Below are 17,146 nucleotides of genomic sequence, written 5' to 3' on the forward strand. Positions count from 1 at the left end.
GGGTGCTATTTTTGACTTTTTTCAATTCCGACAAATGATTTTCGGATTTGGTAGAAAATAGGTAGTACTTTTGAAAAAAAAACTACAAATTTAGTTGTTCTTGACATTTTGTTCGCCATATTCCGCCCGATTCAGTTTGGGAGGAATAGCAATTGGTTTGGCGATAGAGAAGGTTTGAAGAATGGGGACGACAAAGGAAGGCGAGACTCCACGGCAGAGGGAGCTCCCGGGTTATCCAAGTTCCCAGCAACACAGATAGTAAACCGTTGTATGGACTGTCTGTTTCTCTGATGAAAATCAGCCAGAGCGTTTAGTACAACGCTAACATAGTAGCAATAGCAACTCTGAAACAAAAAACAGGACCTGAGACGTGAAATGGCATACATTCCTGCGCGTAAAACGAGAGCCGTAAGCTGTTCCAATTACATCAAGAAATTTCCGCTAAATGTTTCTCTGCTTATTTCGCCGTTCTGGCAGGCACATCACATTGCATTTTTCTTATCTCAAAACTACATCATCATCATCATCAATCTCTCAAAACTTGGTTCATGCTACCAAAAATTAAACCACATCCTCTGGAGAGACTCCACCGTCGCTCATCAGTATCCGAAGCCTGATTCATCATCAAAGCAAGCACAGATCAGCAACATGCTCCATTCGGGGACTGCAACGTTTGCTCACCGGCTAAAAGGGGTTTGAAGCTTACCGGAGTTGTCCATGGGGTTGACGAGGGGCGCGGGCTCAGGCTCCTTGATCTCGACGACCACCACGTCCGACGTCAGGAAGGTCTTGGCCACCGACGCGGCATGCTCCAGGCAACATCTCACCACCTGCATCATCAGGAACATAAAATGAGGATCATCTTCCATCTTTAGTTTTTTATTTTTCAGCAGACAATATGGGGGAAGAGAGAACTAGATAGTATCATCATGGTCTTTATTTCGACCATAGCTGCTTCCTTTTTCCCTTTCCCTTTAATCCTTTCACAGTTCCCCATGTTCTTTTGGCTTTATTATGTTTGCAATTGCAATTATACTAAATTAAAGCTAATGTAGATTAGCTTTCATTATCCAAATCGTTTCCTTTGTCTTTCTTGGACTAGACTCTACAAGCTTAGATCTGGACACTTTATTCCAAAGTAGCAACACTAAATCTCCCAAAAGAAAAAGGGTGGTTTAGCCTAGTTAAAAAAGCGAGAAGCAACCCAACTATCAAGTCTGCACTCTATCCATTTTCAGAATGGTGCAAAGGATGACTGCAGGGGCGGCCATAGGGCTACAGACCTTAGTGGGGTCGATGATACCAGCAGCCATCAAGTCCTCGTACTGCCCAGTGGCTGCGTTGTAGCCGAACTTGAAGTTGTCGTTAGAAAGAACCTGGTACAGCAGCATTTTTCATGTTACTCAGATACAGGCAGGGAAATAAGAAATTTTGTTCTTGTTGTGAAAACTAGCTCTAACCTTCTCGGTAACAACACTGCCATTGACACCAGCATTCTTGGCGATCAACTTGAGTGGGTAGCACAGCGCCCTCCTCACTATCTCAGCTCCGACCTAGAAAAGTTGGTATTACAGCATGTCAAACATGAATGATCAATGATTTGATATGATTGATTGTGACCCACATCCAGCGGACCGCATTGTATGCAAGTATTAGAAGCCTTGGGGAATTTCATTTTTTTTTACCTTCTGCTCGTCGTTCTCCAGGGTGTCCTTGATGGCATCAACCTTAGCAGCCAGCCTCAAAAGAGTGCACCCTCCACCAACAACAATACCTTCCTCAACGGCAGCCTGCAAAAGAAAGAATCGATTTATAGAATGTTTAAGGAAGTAATAACAAAACCAATGGGCTTAACTCTGCTTCTTTGACAAGCAGATACGAAGCTGACAGCTAAAACTATTTAATGACACAACATTGTTTGACTTACCTTGGTTGCGTTTAGAGCATCCTCAACTCGCAACTTCTTCTCCTTAAGTTCAGTTTCTGTTTGTGCTCCCACCTACCAAGTCACAAGCCATGAGTTACTACAGTTACCATTCCAGCAGGGAATGAAGCAAAAGAGCAGCATGCCAAAAATAACAGTGTCCTCCATTAATACCTGAATAACAGCAACACCACCGGCGAGCTTTGCAATCCTCTCATTGAGTTTTTCCTTCTCGTAGTCTTGCTCTGCTACCTGTGAATCAGCAACAACAACTTAGAATCAGACTTAAAGACTGATGCTTCTTAAGTCTTGGATAAACAGAACAACCACACACAGAGCTCAAACAAAGAAAATTATAATATACACCCAGGATGAAGCATGTAAACCAACCAAACTACATTCTACATAATACTAAGAAATTTCCAATCTGCACCCAGTACCAGGCATGATGAAATGGAGCCTTCTAGAACTGGATACCGAGTCAATTCAGGGGTAGAGAAAAGAAAATGGCATACCTCAATGAGATTTTTGATCTGTGCAACCCTCTTAGTCACTTCTTCCTGGGTGCTGCCATCACCAACTATTGTTGTCGACTCTTTTGTAAGGACAACCTTTGCAGCCGTTCCTAGAACTGTGTTATCTGCCTTGTCAAGTGTGAGTCCAACCTCGTCTCTGATAACAGTTCCTGCAAAAAAATGTGCGTCACGAACAAGAAGCATAGCTGATCATGGAAACATTCATCTGAGATGTATTTTCGCCTCACCTCCGGTGAGGATGGCAATGTCGTCCAGGTACTGGGTCTTGCGCTCTCCAAAACCAGGGGCTTTGATAGCACAGATTTTCAAAGAACCTCTTAGCTTGTTGACAACAAGGGTTGCAAGAGCCTCCTGCTCAATATCCTCAGCAATGATCAGGATTGGGTATTGACCCCTAATGGCTTCCTCCAGAACATTGATAAGATCCCGTGCGTTGGTGATTTTCTTGTCAACCAAAAGCAGCTGAAGAAAAAAGATCAGAACACATCAATAATCTGAATCTGAACCGTAAAGACAGTAAGCAGCAGCAAAAACAAACTGATAGATGCTCAGATTCCAGCTTACCTTGCAGTTCTCGTACTCGGTGGTCATTTTCTCGCTGTCGGTAACGAAATAAGGAGAGATATAACCACGCTCAAACTGCATTCCCTCCACAACATAAAGATTGTTCTCGGAACTCCTCCCCTCTTCAAGGGTAACCACTCCCTTCCGGCCAACCTTGCTCATAGCCTCTGCTATCATGTTACCGATTTCGTAGTTGTTGCCAGCACTGACCGCAGCAACATCGGCAAGCTCACTGTCTTCAACCTACAGAGAGAACATGCCTTCGTAAATAGAACTAATAAGCAAGTTACATATAGCAGCCATCTCACTCAAGTTGGGCATTAGTTAAATACTATTAAGGGCCAGACTGCCAAAACTAGGGACACTTCGACAGCATAATAGGCTAATGATTAATTTTACCTCCTTTGACATCTTCTTAAGTTCAAGGACTAGTGCTTTCGCTGTTTTCTCAATACCACGAGTAATTTGAACAGGGTTGGCACCAGCTGCAATAACCTGAATAATAACAGACCCGTTTTTAGATTTACCAAACAGTAACACCACACTCAAATCACAAGTAACAATAAATCTCTTCTAGTGGCATACCTTAACACCCTCAGCAATGAGCCCCTGAGCAAGGACGACAGAAGTAGTTGTTCCATCTCCAGCTAAATCGTTGGTCTTCGCTGCAGCTTGCCTAACCAACTTAGCTCCAATATTTTCAACAGGATCCTCCAGCTCAACCTGCAGTACAACAATTGTTATTGAATATTCTGCTGGGGCTTTAAACTAAAATCATGATCATGCTCGTATTGCCAGAAAGTAATTACACTCGATACATGTATATACGGATACAACATGCAACCTCGTGTGCTTTGAATGATAAAAAATATGTGCGTGATTACTAAAAGCAATCTTCTCAGTACTAGAAATGTAGCAGAAAAACTTGCTGATTGCCTCGTCACGTGGCAATATGCAATGTACCTCTCTTGCAACTGTAACACCATCATTGACAATCTTAGGGGAGCCGTACTTGCTCTCCAAAACAACATTCCTTCCCTTTGGTCCCAATGTAACTCCAACAAGATCTGCCAGCTTGTTGACTCCAACCTAAAATATACAAACAGCTCATCAGCGTCTGTCCAATGCTCACCAGGCACTATCATATAGTGAGAATTCAAAACAGGATATGCACAAAGTGTGAATCTCACCTGGAGCTTCTTGGTGGCTGAGCCATCCTTGTTGAAGTAGAGCTCCTTAGCTGCTTTAACTCTGAAGTTGCATTTCCTCTGAAGGCGCACATGGCGTGGCCTGTCGGCAAGGGAGATAGATGACAATGAAAATGGCTTCTTGTCTGATACAAGGCCAGTTGGAGCTGCCATGAGCCCAACGGTAGAAGTGGCGCCAAATGGTGAAGCCATGTTTTCCTGTGCAGCAATGATAATATCAGAATGACAGACCAATTTAGAGAAACATGTATAAAGCCCAAAATACAGAGATCTTGTAAGCACAAGAGGACACAATGAAGGTTCACTCCAGATAATGGAAGTGGAGGCAACCACATGTAACCAAGGCACTAAATCAGAGTAGACGCTTTAACTTTTTGTTGTCCTACAAATGTACATCAAAACAAGTAGATACAAATAAGCAGGGTGTTCCATGCATAAGTTGGAAACAGAGTTTTGTGTCTGTCCTCCAATTTTGCAGAAACAGCAGTTGACCACTCTACTACCCTAGTTTGTGTTCTAGGAACAACAAGTAGGGCCAACCAATACAGTGCACTGACTTCAAATTTACGCGCTATACGGCGCCCAAGCAGTGTCAGGGATTTAAGATTAGCTATAATCACCGTAACACCGTTCCCCACCAATGTACCCACCACAGCAGGGCACTACGCACGACGCCGGAGACCAGGCCAGCCTCCCGAGCGCCGACAGCCCGTGGCATCTGGGCGGAACGGCTCCAATCCCACTACTACAGTAGCAACTATAGCAAAGCACACACCAACCCAGACCCAGAACCGCGCGCCCGTCGAATTCGCCGGCAGAACCTACTGGAAATTCCTCCCCGCGTCGAGGCCTGTACCAAAACACGGCGCGTCCTGCCCATCTAATCCTCGGAATACCCCGCCCGAATGCGACGGCCCGGCGGCCGAATTCAGCGGGCGAGGGCCGCGCGGCGCCCGGAGGCGGGAGGGGAAGAGGGAGGGGATGGGGGGTAGAGGTTGTAGCTTACCTTGGCGGAGCGGAGGAGGAGCGCGGAGGCGGGGCGGAGAGGATAAGGCTGCGGCCTCGGGAGGGCGGGTGCGGGTGAGGGGTTTGCTTTGGGTGGGTTGGGGGAGGAGGAGGAAGGGGATGAGGTCGCTCTTAAATACACGCCAGGGTTTTACAAAGGGGATTGGTTCTTGGTTGGTGGCATCTTTCCGATCCCACCCTTGGAAAAGTGCGTATTTCCGATAGCACTAATAATAAGATTTGTACAAGGACCCATTATGTTATTACCATGATATATACCACCGGCCTCCCAAGACGGACCGGGCAGACGGCCGGGGCAGTGCTCGATCATAAAAACTGACCTAGCTCGACCCCTCAAACTGGCCACCCCACACCACTCATAGCTCCGTGCCGCTGCTCCTCAGGGGCTTTCGGTGGGTGCTTCTGCCCGTGTCGTTGGCGCCGCAGACGCGGACGCCCAAATTGGAGGTGTGCGTCGCCCGCCGCGAGAGGCAACGTGCTAAGAAGAGGTCGGCGGCGGCTGCATAGTCTTCGCGTTGTCGACGCGGATCGCTGACGGCTCCTGGTAAGGCCGAACAACTCCTCACGGATGTCTACCCCCGCTCGCTGAAGACGGCAAAGACGGACGACCGTCGGGCCTGTCGGAAGAACACCAAGGCGCTTTGGCTTGGTATCGAGCAATCAAACTCGCGAAGTGGCAGAGAAGGCGCCTGCGAAAGGAATAGCGATGAAGCACAAGAGGCAACAAAATCATGGTTGGAAATATGCCCTAGAGGCAATAATAAATTAGTTATTATCATATTTTCTTGTTTATGATAATCGTTTATTATCCATGCTATATAATTGTATTGATTGTAAACTCAAATATATGTGTGCATACATAGACAACAAAGTGTTCCTAGTATGCCTTTACTGGACTAGCCCGTTGGTCAAAGATGGCTAAGGTTTACTAGCCATAGATATGAGTTATCATTTGATAATGGGATCACATCATTAGGAGAATGATGTGATGGACAAGACCCAAACCGTCAGCATAACATTTGATCGTATCAAGTTTACTGCTATTGCTTTCTACGTGTTAATGAATGTGTTCCTATTACCATGAGATCATGTAGCTCACTGACACCAGAGGAATTCCTTGTGTGTATCAAACGTCACAATGTAACTGGGTGACTATAAAGATGCTCTACAGGTGTCTCTGAGGGTGTTTGTGGAGTTGGCATGGATCAAGACTAGGATTTGTCACTTCGTATGACGAAGAGGTATCTCGGGGGCCAGTCGATAATGTAACATCACAATAAGCTTGCAAGCAATGTGGCTAAGGAGTTCGTCACAGTATCTTGTATTACGGAACGAGTAAAGAGACTTGCCAGTAGTGAGATTGAACTAGGTATGAAGATATCGACGATCGAATCGCGGGCAAGTAACATACCGCTGGACAAAGGGAACTGGATACGGGATTGACTACATCCCTGACATCGTGGTTCTACCGACAATGATCTTCGTGAAATATGTGGGAACCAATGTGGGGATTCAGGTCCCGCTATTAGTTATTTACCAGAGAGGTGTCTCGGTCATGTCCACATGATTCTCGAACCCGTAGGGTCCACAAGCTTAACGCTCGATTGACGCTAGAGTAGTATTGGGATATGTATGTTGGTGATCGAATGTTGTTCGGAGTACCTGATGAGATCTCAGACGTCACGAGGAGTTTCAGAATGGTCCGAAGGTAAATATTTTACATATGGGAAGTTCTATTTTGCTACCGATAAAGTTTCAAACATTATCGGTAGTATATCGGGGTGCCGAAAGGGTTACGGGGGTCCACCTACCTCGTGGGGCCACATGGGTTGTAGGGGTGGCATCCTAGCCACCCTAGGCGAGGGCACACGCCCCTTGAGGCGGAATTGGCTTGGGTCAAGAGTCCCAAAGGGACAAGGTACCCCAGAGGTGCCTTGGAGGAGGGAGACTCCTCCCTTCCTTGTGGAGGGAGGACTCCACCCTAGCCACCAGCCTTCCTTGGAGGAGGGGCCAAGGGTTGAGACCTAAATCTTCCCCTTGCCTCCTATATATAGTAGAGGAGAGGGGGAGGGTTGTACACAACAATTCCCACGGCCTGCGACCTCCCCCTCTCCCGTTCTTCCTCGTTTGCAATTCTGAAGGCGCTTGGCACAACCCTGCTGGGATTGCTCCACCACCATCTCCACCACGCCGTCATGCTGGTTGAGATCCCATCTACTTCTTGCTGGATCAAGGAGGAGGAGACATCATCGAGCCGCACGTCTGCTGAACGCGAATGTGTCGTCCGTTCGATGCTAGATCAGATCGGGTCGCGATTGGATCATGAAAAGTACGACTACATCAACCGCGTTATATACGCTTCGGCTTAGCGATCTACAAGGGTATGTAGATACACTCCCCCTCTCGTAGTTGTTGATCTTCATAGATAGATCTTGATGAGTGTAGCAATTTTTCCCCATTCGACTTTCCTCAACAACCATGCCATTCGGAGGATGACCAGCTACATTGACTCCTCATCCCACATCACTGACGGCTCCGACAACCCCCCCCCCCCCCCCCCACACACACACACAATCGCAGACGCCTACACGGAGTTCTACAAGCGCTCTGGTGACCGGAGGAGCAAATGACCGACAAGGAAGTGGTGAAGATGCTTAGCCCTCTCTGTTTTTCTTTCCTTCTTTTTTTTGCAATTTTAGTTTACAAACTATGTCTGTGAGTTGAACCATGATGCTTTTTTGATCCAGGTGACATGGATATGCAGTTCGTTCTATGTTAGTTTGATGTATGTTCTTTTATTTCGTTGGTCATCTATATAGTTTCTTTCACGTTGCATGCATGATATTAATTTAGGATACTGGATATAAGGTACACATATATATATGTCGGTGAATTGATATTTGTCTTGTCATTGTCCGCGAACCTGTAGGGTGCCGGATTTGATATATCTGGCTACTGATCGAAAATGCCTATTGGAGCTCGGGCTTCATGATATCCTTTGTGTTTTTTAAAATTCAAAATTCAAAATTTTTGTTTTAAAAAAATCTGAAAAAATATGCAAGTATACAAGAATGAAATGTATATGTGTACAAAAATTCAGAATGAAATACCTTAAGATTTGATCTGTGTAAAAAAAAACAAATTCATGTATTTTTAAGATGAATAGTATCATGTGTTAAAAAGCCACAAATTTGTTTTTTTTGCACAGACCCTGTTTCAACATATTTTGTTCTAAAAATTTACACACATGTGTGTGTTATGCCTCCGTGTATATCTATATTTTTTCAGATTTTTTTGAAATGTAAAAATATGAATTTTGGGATTTTTAAAAATCCAAAACGCCCCCACTCGCTATTGATGCTCTAACAAATAACACAACTACCTTGAGTGCGTAATAAGCAAATGAAAATGGATGGCACATTCAAGATAAGAAAAATCAGTTTGCGACACATCCTTTGTTTGTATATGGCCAACAGCGAGAGGAGCGATTGCCGGCAAAATACCGAGGCACGGTGTTGTGGTTGTCTTTGTGCCTTTGACTATCTCCTTGGTGCGTGACGAGGAGATGGCGTGTATAATTTCGACAACAACCATGGATACTAGGGTGATGAAACTGATAGTTAAGATGTTGGACTGCGGCCCATCCAGACAGGAGAATGTAAGTACATTAACAATATGCATGAGCATAGATGGGGATAAATGATTCTAGTGAAGACGGGGATAAATGATTCTAGTGAAGACGAGTCTAATTTAAACTATATTTCTATTCTATTTATGCAACTCGAAGGACAAAGTAAACAAAAACGTATTCCACCTGATTGGGGTTTAGGAATCATCTTGACACATATATTCATGAGAAAAAAGGAGATGGCTAGAGGGCGGCCGATAAAAAAGGATTTGGTGGATCGAATTTTCTGAACCATCTGACGTGCAGCCAACGACTGGATGGCCTTCTTCCACCTCTTATCCTCCCAACTTCATCTTATTCCGCAAACCATCCACGATCACCGGCCGAACCGCTTGCCTCCGCTCCCCCCTCCCCCCGACCATCGTGCTGGCGTCACCCCCCATCTCTCTAAACTGGTGAACCAACCACCAGAATTTCTCGATGAGCTCGTACCCCGAACCCTTAACCTTCGAACTCACCTCGGACGGCTACGACGTGTTCCTGACCAAGGCCTTGCCAGTGTCTTGCCCCGACGCAACCGAAGGCGGCCTCCGTGCTCTGTCACGCTCCCTTCTTCCTTTCCAACTAAATCGACTGATCCAAATTCAAAAATCAGACAACTTCTTCTGGCCAAATTGGAGAAAGTATGGGCTTTAACGCATAACATGTAACACTAACTCATTTGGTCTACAAATACAACGCTGGTGTGTTTTTATTTGACCTATCGAATATAGCTGCAAACACAAACAAACCAAGGGTAACACACACAAACTAAAAAGCTAGTGTTGCTTTTATCGAAACCGGTGGTATTCTGGCACAATGACTAGAATCGATTCCCTCCGTTTTGAATATATGTTTTTTATAGTTTTTAATATGGACCATGCATTAAAAAAAGGTAAACTCAATATGTCTACATTTATATGTAGTCCTTGATGAAATCTTTAAGTAGACTTAGTAAGCACGCGCATGATTTGCCATTGCAAAAAACAAATCTGTAGCGCGACAGCAAATAAATGTCTTAGCAGGGCTGTAGAGCGAGCACGATGCTTTTACAGGGTGCATAGGGTAAATTGGCCAGGCGAGCACCAGCAGGCAGCAGCCATCGGACGCAGTGGATCGGCCTCGACGGCTGTGGAAACCTCTCGAAGCGTGCAGGCCAGGAGCGGGGCTCTCCGCAGGCCGAAAAGAAACGGCCTGCCTTGTCATGGGCCGGCGAAATGACAGAAAAAAAACGCGCCGTTGCCGGGGATCGAACCCGGGTCACCCGCGTGACAGGCGGGAATACTTACCACTATACTACAACGACTTGATTGATTTTAGATGCTCAAAATGGTTTACTTAAAAGTGCTGAGTACCAACAAAACGTTCTTCATTGATGTGGATCTGTTCTCGTGCTGGTTGCATATTCCGAAGTAAATCGTCTCTCTTAAGCCCAATGAGTGAGAGGAACAGTCCTGAGATGTGACTTGCTCAGGAAAGAGGAGACACTCACACAATTTCGATCAACACAAGGAAAAGCAATGGTTCTAGAAACAAGTAGAGTAAGGACCTTCAACGCAGGCTGAAAAAGGGATGCAGCCATGGGAACGAAAGGAAAAAAGGCGCCGTTGCCGGGGATCGAACCCGGGTCACCCGCGTGACAGGCGGGAATACTTACCACTATACTACAACGACTTGATTGATTTTCTGGTGCTCAAAAATAACTTACTTGAAGCACCTCTGGTATGATAAAAGAATAGACCGCCCTTTCCTTTTGTATTTTTTTTTTCTGCACAGGACGTTGTGGAGGTTGATTTGAGAATTTATGTGCTCATTAGTTCCATTACTTCTTTTCTCACTAACCGTATTAGACAGTGGTGTATAAATGATGCACCTGACTCTATCTTTCAAGGATACACGAATGAAGTCATAGTACTTTCAAACTATGACTTGTCTTTGCTTGATGAGGAAAGTAAAAATGATAACCTACCAGACAGTAAAATTACATGGCTGATCTCTGTTTTGTACATGTTAGGTGAGCATTATTAGATGTTCTACTTCTTTTAAGAGAGTGTATTTTCCTCTCATAAGTTGCTCACTTATATCCCTAGAAGAAACAAATCTTTTGTGTTGTAACCTGTTTTGAGTTTTGATACCTTACCGTCTGCCTTCTCATCTGCTTTATGTTGCTTCTCTAAATTATTTCTTTGGGTCACTACCATAACTTGCTTATTTAGTTTAGGTGTATAGGCCGGATTTTCCATGTTATCGTTTGAAACTACAACCATGTTGAATTGGCTTTTTTATTATTATAAAGAATCGACAGTCTGAGATGCAGTGCATTTTGATATCTTATGTTGCTGCCATAAAAGGTGTTGCATTCTTGAGCTATGATACATGTACATCTAAGTGGCTAATGAGGTAAATTAGGTAGGATTAGTCTGCACAGTTAGTCTATACATCTAACATGCACTTCAGACTTTTTTCTTCAAGTCATATTGTGGTTGTACCAGTGTATCTGCGTGTGTATGCAGGTGATTTTTTTTGGCATCATACACTCCCCTATGAAGTGCGTGTTTAATCACCATGCAAAGGGCATGTGGATTTGAGGTGCTGGAAATGGTTGATGCTACTGGGTTCCTCACATGTTCTGTTCTTGGAGCGTGTGTGCTATTACAAATTCAAACAAATGCATGCATGCTCGCTTGGCTCTGACCATATGCCATATACTAGCTTTAGTTTGGTTAAAAAAAGTCAACTCGATGTATGCAAACTACACATGTTCGTGATTTTTAAAAGGTTTCTTTTGTCTGTTTATAACTTATATAGTGGGATATGTATGTGTGTTGTTATTTCCAGTTTCAAGGTTGTAGCAAAGATGTATTGCTGACCATGGAGCACTGCAAGGCTTCAGGATATGTACCACAACTTAGAGACTGGACACGGTGCCGCTTGCTCCTACCACCATGCAAGTGGTTAATGGTTTAGTGTCGAACTATTGACTAGTCCCTCTTTTTTTCTTTAATCTATGTGATGGGGTCCTTTACCATAAGTTCTCTTGTTATATGGATTCAATAGAAATGATGTTCTAGGCGTGTTTGATAGTTACGAAACAAATGCCATAGACGATAGCTAATGCTATTATGGAGATGTTTTGAATTATTGTTTCATCTGCTATTAAATGTTTGATGATCCTTCATTATTTTTATACAGAATTTCTAAAGCTTCAATCATACACGTTTGCTCAAATCTAAAGCTCCTAAATAATGTTTTTTTAAAGCACTCATGATTTGAAAGGTATGTATATTTTTAAGCAAGAGCATATATATTTTTGGCTGAGATGCAAAGTCACTGAAAAATGCAAATGTTTTCAATGCGAACATGATTTCAAAAGGGTCTCTGCGAACATGGTAGCAAGTATTTTGTGCTATCAAATTAAAATGTGTATATACATCTCATTGTAGACAACAATCCATCCTGATTTTTTTTAACAAATGGGATTAAATCATGGATATTTTTTTCATCGTGCACATGCATGAATTTAGCGTGCCTCTGCGTCATTTGGTGCAACGGGTCCACTAGTTTGATCTAAAAATATAACGAGCCAGGGGAGCTCTCAGCAAGCCGCGAGGAGGAGCGGGCTCTCAGCAGACTGAAAAGGGATGGGGCCATTGGGAACTAACAGGCCCAAGTGTCATGGGCCGCAAAAGAAAAAAACCCGCCGTTGCCGGGGACCGAACCCGGGTGATAGATGGAATACTTACCACTGTACTACAACGACTTGCCTGCTTTTTCTGCTTAACTTATCTTTCTTTCCTGCTCGCAAAGCGTTCTCCATTGCTATGATTCAGTTTTCGTGCGTGCTCCTCATCATCATGGTGCTTGCATTTTCAGGTGTAAATCGATCGTCTCTCTTGATCCCAATGAGTGAGAGGGACAATCCTGAGGTGTGACTTGCTCAGGAAAGAGGAGACACTCACATAATTCTGCTCAACATATGGAAAGTCAATGGTTCTGGAAAACAAGCAGAGCGAGGATCTTCAGCCCCAGAAAAACAGCGCTAAGTGTGACCTCAAGGCTCAAGCTGACTGTTCGCTTCATGGTTCATGTTCTTGGATTTAGTAAATACTCCCTCCATTCTCAAATATATATATTTTTAGATATTTCATTATAGATTACATATGGATGTATATAGATATAATTTAGAGTGTGATTCATTCATTTTACTTCGTATGTAATTCGTAGTGAAATATCTAAAAAGACTTATACTCTCTCTGTTCGGAAATATTTATCGGAGAGATGTATGTATTTAGGCGTATTTTAGCTCTAGATACATCCATTTATATTCATTTCCGAGACAAATAATTTCGAACGGAGGGAGTATTTAGGAACGGAGGGAGTACAATTGAAAAACATTCAACCAGTTGGGTCAGTGGCAAGCGTCTTGCTTCGCATAATAACACAACGGTAAACGTTTACCATCCGCGCGCCGGCGGAAACCTTACGCCTGACGCACGCGCGCGGTTGGATAAGAAAACGCTTCGGCGTTTCCTGACCGCATATTATGGTGAGTCCACATGCAATTTTTCTTCTCGTTTCCCCATCTTCCCTCACCACTCCTTTTTTTCCGTTGTGTTCGTTGTGGCCGTCGATGAGGGCCGCCCCACCTCTCCCTTTCCCTCTCCCACAAGTAGATGGCAGCGAGGCTGCTGGCAGGAGTTTGCATCGCGGGCGAGGTTGCGAAGTCGAAGCTACAAGTTCATGCGTCAAAGCACAACCCCCCTGAAAAAGCTACAACCAGCATCACTTTTTTTTGCAACCGGCAACGAAAAAAGCTTCAAACAGGCGATAAAAAATGCTACAACCGGCATTATCGAAAGCTTCAACCAGAGACGAGGGGAATCAAGGGCCACCCACCACGCAAAACGCGAATGCTCCAACCGGTGATGAAAAAAGTTTCAACCGGCTAGAAAAAAGCTTCAATCGACTATATAAAAAGCTTCAACCGGCGACAGCGAAACACAAAAAAGCTGCAATCGTTGACACAAAAGCTTCAACCATATGTTTGAAAAGCTTCAACCACAGACCAACGAAGAAAGCCTGTCATTTTTGCTACGACCAGCAAAAAGCTTCAAGCGACTTATAAAAAGCTTCAACCGTTGATGGAAAAAGCTTCAACTCGTGAAAATAGCTTCAACCACCGTGAATAAAACTTCAAGCGACATGAGAAAAATCTTCAACCGATACAACATACCGACGATGATGGGAGCGGTGACACCGGGGAGCTGCTGACCGACGGCATGGCGGTGCTACATCTCAGAGGTGGAAAAGCTTCAAGCGACACACGGAGTTGCAACCCGGGGGGCGCAACTATTGCATGGGGGTAGGGCTGGGGATGAGGGGCGGCGGCCGACGATGCGGACGGCCAACGAGGGTGCCGACCGGCGCGGAGGACATCTGCCGAGGGCGCCGACCGACGACAAGGGCGCTGCGGTCGTGCTTCAAGCGCGGGCAGGGGTGTCGACGGCGATCGGGGCGTTGACTCGCGAGGGAGGACGAAACAGTAAACAAATCTGACGGTCTTTAATCGTTTTATCAAACGGTTGGGGTCAGACCGACAAAAGCTAGCGCCGGTCCGCCGGCGCCTAGCACTGCCCTAACACAACGGTAATGCAGTGCAACAAAATACCTTTTTTTTTTTGCATTACCGCAACAAAATTCCTGTAGCACGTATCTACAAAAATGTATATTCTTGTAGCAGGACGGCAAACATCTTGGCAGGGCTGTAGAGCGAACAGGACACTTTTGCAGGGGTGCAGAAGGTAAATTGGAACCGTTTAAAGCGTGCAAGCACAGGACTCGGCTCTTAGCAGGCCGAAAAGAAATGGGTCCAGCGAAACTAACAGGCCAAATCCGTCTTGGGCCGGTAAAAACGAAAGGAAAAAAGGCGCCGTTGCCGGGGATCGAACCCGGGTCACCCGCGTGACAGGCGGGAATACTTACCACTATACTACAACGACTTGCTTGCTTAAATTCTTACAAAGTGTTCTCCATTGCTGTGGTTCAGTTTACCTACTTACCAAAACGTTCTCCGTTGCTGTGGATATGGTTTCGTGCGTGCTCCACATCATTGTCGTTGCAAATCGTCTCTCCTGGGCCCAATGAGTAAAAGGGAAAGAAGAGAAGCAATGATTCTAGGGAAATTCAATTTGGCTATCGGAAGCATTTGCTCCTACTCATGAAAAATAATTTTTGAAATGTCAAAAAGATTTCAACAAAGATTGTTTGCATTTATAGTCACATTCCAATGCTACCTACAAATTTTTAGGCAAAAAGGCTAAATATTTTGGCCTGTGCAAAAATAACAATTTTGAACATGAAATGTTACCCCGAAATGTCATTCCAAATTTGTTATTTTTACTGACAAAACATTCCTGCTCCGTTCTGTATGAAAATTATCAAGCATTCTTGTCACACTAACACATATACCCACAATAAAATTCAGATTTTTTTGAAAACATTTTAACATCTTTTTTGCGAAAGTGTTCATCCGAGAGCATATGCTCCCGGGAGCCAAAACACCCCTCAATGGTTCTGGATCTTCGGTCCAAGAAAAACAACGCTCGGTGTGGCATCACGGCTCAAGTTGACTGTTGCATACTTTGACGACAATATTCTAGTTTCACGTCTAGGTCTCGTGTTCCTGGGGTTAAGTTCTAGCTCGACGTCCCGCTTTGTCCCGCAAAATTCGTCATGTCGGAGGAGGACGAGAACGTCTTAGATGAGCATGATTCGGTATCTCTCAGTGAACCCGACACTATTATACCGCTGGAAAACAAACCTTTGGATAAGTTTTGTTATTTCCAGATGATAATTCAGATAGACTTGTTACCGACGAAGCCCAATGAGTATTTGGAACCCATGAAAGATGTGATGTTGCGGATATTGATTCTACTCCCACACAACTTTGATCCACCCACTCCATATTTTTTGACGATATTTGTGCCCCTCTGTATACCTTTGAAAAAACCAGATGTACATCATTGCTCATGTGTTCTTACGTGTTTTTTTATCATTTAGTTGATAACACTATTATTCTCTTCCACTGGAAAATTTGTGATTCTCTCATGAGTGTTTGCTTATTGGGCTTGGCCTGCCTAGTTGAATGAGAGTGTCGTCCCCAAATGAAACTATGGTAAATATTTAAGTATTTTAGCATGACCACAAATAATCTACAGGTGATTTAAATGAGTTTTATTGTGGTATGGATGCCCGCATAATAATCTACAGGTAATCTCTCCCTAGATTTCAAGGTGTGCCCTCGCTAATCTCCTATTAAGCCTCCTGGTAATCTACCTGCGCCAGAGTTTCATGATGGGAGCTACCTAATTTCCTATTAAGCCTTCACTTAATCTCTTCTCCCTCTGGATTTCAGGGTGGCCATTCCCTAATTTTTTCTTAAGCCTCCACCTAATATTCTAACTGGGGCCTGCATCGGCCGGCGGATCTTTTCTGCCTCACGAGCGATTCTTTGACGCAAGCTGTCAGTTCATCTTCTCTAGTTTTCTGTAATAATACTTCTGTTGTGAAACCTCCTATACCCTAATTTTCTAAAGCAATTCCTTTGTTGCGAAATCCCCTCTTCTCTAATTTCCCGCAACAAGTCCCTTGTTGTAAAACCTTTTTTTTTTCTATTTTTCTGCAACAAGACCCTTCTTGCAAAAATTGCAAACACATCTCCCTCGTCTTATTTTCTTTGACATGACCCTTGTTGCAAAAATTGCAACAACATCTCCGGCCACATCGTGCACTAACACAATCGACTTTTGCTGCCGATGTTCTGCAACAACATTGTTGTTGCAGAAACTTGAAGCGGACATTGACGTACAACATGGTAATGTGGCAGCTACTAGCACCGGTGGTGCCAGAATGGGGGTGAGGTTGATGGTGCTTCACACCCGCGTGATGAATTTTGCTGGATCCGGTCACTCGGAGGCGTTTGGCGGGGGAGATCCTACATGGACATGTTCGCGACGACGACCTATAGGCATGGGCACTCGGCTTGGCTGCTCGTCGTGAGTGCTCGCTCGGCAACAAACCATTTGTTTTGGTTAAGTCAACTGAAACAAGGGGTGAGTTGCAAGAACTGTACCAGGATAGAGATTGCTTTTGAGTTGTTCGATTCGAATCAAATCCGACGGCTACGAAGGAGGTGGACGCGTGCACAAACATTCGCCGGTTG

At 44.5% G+C, this 17,146-nt stretch overlaps 1 protein-coding gene and 3 non-coding genes across 4 annotated transcripts; all 4 read right to left on the reverse strand.

Annotated features, from left to right (window-relative positions):
• Positions 1-366: 366 nt before the first annotated feature.
• On the reverse strand, positions 367-5,353 carry LOC123413142 (ruBisCO large subunit-binding protein subunit beta, chloroplastic). The gene is made up of 15 exons (XM_045106095.1): positions 5,239-5,353; positions 4,215-4,430; positions 3,988-4,113; positions 3,610-3,747; positions 3,424-3,519; positions 3,025-3,267; positions 2,688-2,922; positions 2,440-2,609; positions 2,099-2,176; positions 1,928-1,999; positions 1,686-1,790; positions 1,461-1,553; positions 1,284-1,376; positions 707-830; positions 367-613 (listed from the first exon to the last, which is right to left on the reverse strand). The coding sequence occupies exons 2-15, from the start codon at positions 4,422-4,424 to the stop codon at positions 600-602; spliced, it is 1,797 nt and encodes a 598-aa protein (XP_044962030.1). The 5' UTR covers positions 4,425-4,430; positions 5,239-5,353; the 3' UTR covers positions 367-599.
• Positions 5,354-10,159: 4,806 nt separating this feature from the next.
• On the reverse strand, positions 10,160-10,231 carry TRNAD-GUC. Its single transcript has one exon. It is a non-coding gene; the product is annotated as a tRNA-Asp (tRNA).
• Positions 10,232-10,527: 296 nt separating this feature from the next.
• Positions 10,528-10,599, reverse strand: TRNAD-GUC. Its single transcript has one exon. It is a non-coding gene; the product is annotated as a tRNA-Asp (tRNA).
• A 4,253-nt stretch (positions 10,600-14,852) lies between these two features.
• TRNAD-GUC lies at positions 14,853-14,924 on the reverse strand. Its single transcript has one exon. It is a non-coding gene; the product is annotated as a tRNA-Asp (tRNA).
• Positions 14,925-17,146: the final 2,222 nt, after the last annotated feature.

Source organism: Hordeum vulgare, chromosome 7H (genome assembly GCF_904849725.1).
Source record: "Hordeum vulgare subsp. vulgare chromosome 7H, MorexV3_pseudomolecules_assembly, whole genome shotgun sequence".
Classification (NCBI taxonomy): domain Eukaryota; kingdom Viridiplantae; phylum Streptophyta; class Magnoliopsida; order Poales; family Poaceae; genus Hordeum; species Hordeum vulgare.

What these genes read in the sequence shown, in the direction of transcription:
- LOC123413142 (XM_045106095.1), bottom strand. Translation starts at nt 4,424, where the DNA reads ATGGCTTCACCATTTGGCGCCACTTCTACCGTTGGGCTCATGGCAGCT. An exon ending in CAGCCACCAAGAAGCTCCAG is followed by an intron (nt 4,114 to 4,214) that starts GTGAGATTCACA and finishes TGTATATTTTAG; the next exon opens with GTTGGAGTCAACAAGCTGGC. An exon ending in AGATCAAAAATCTCATTGAG is followed by an intron (nt 2,177 to 2,439) that starts GTATGCCATTTT and finishes GCTGATTCACAG; the next exon opens with GTAGCAGAGCAAGACTACGA.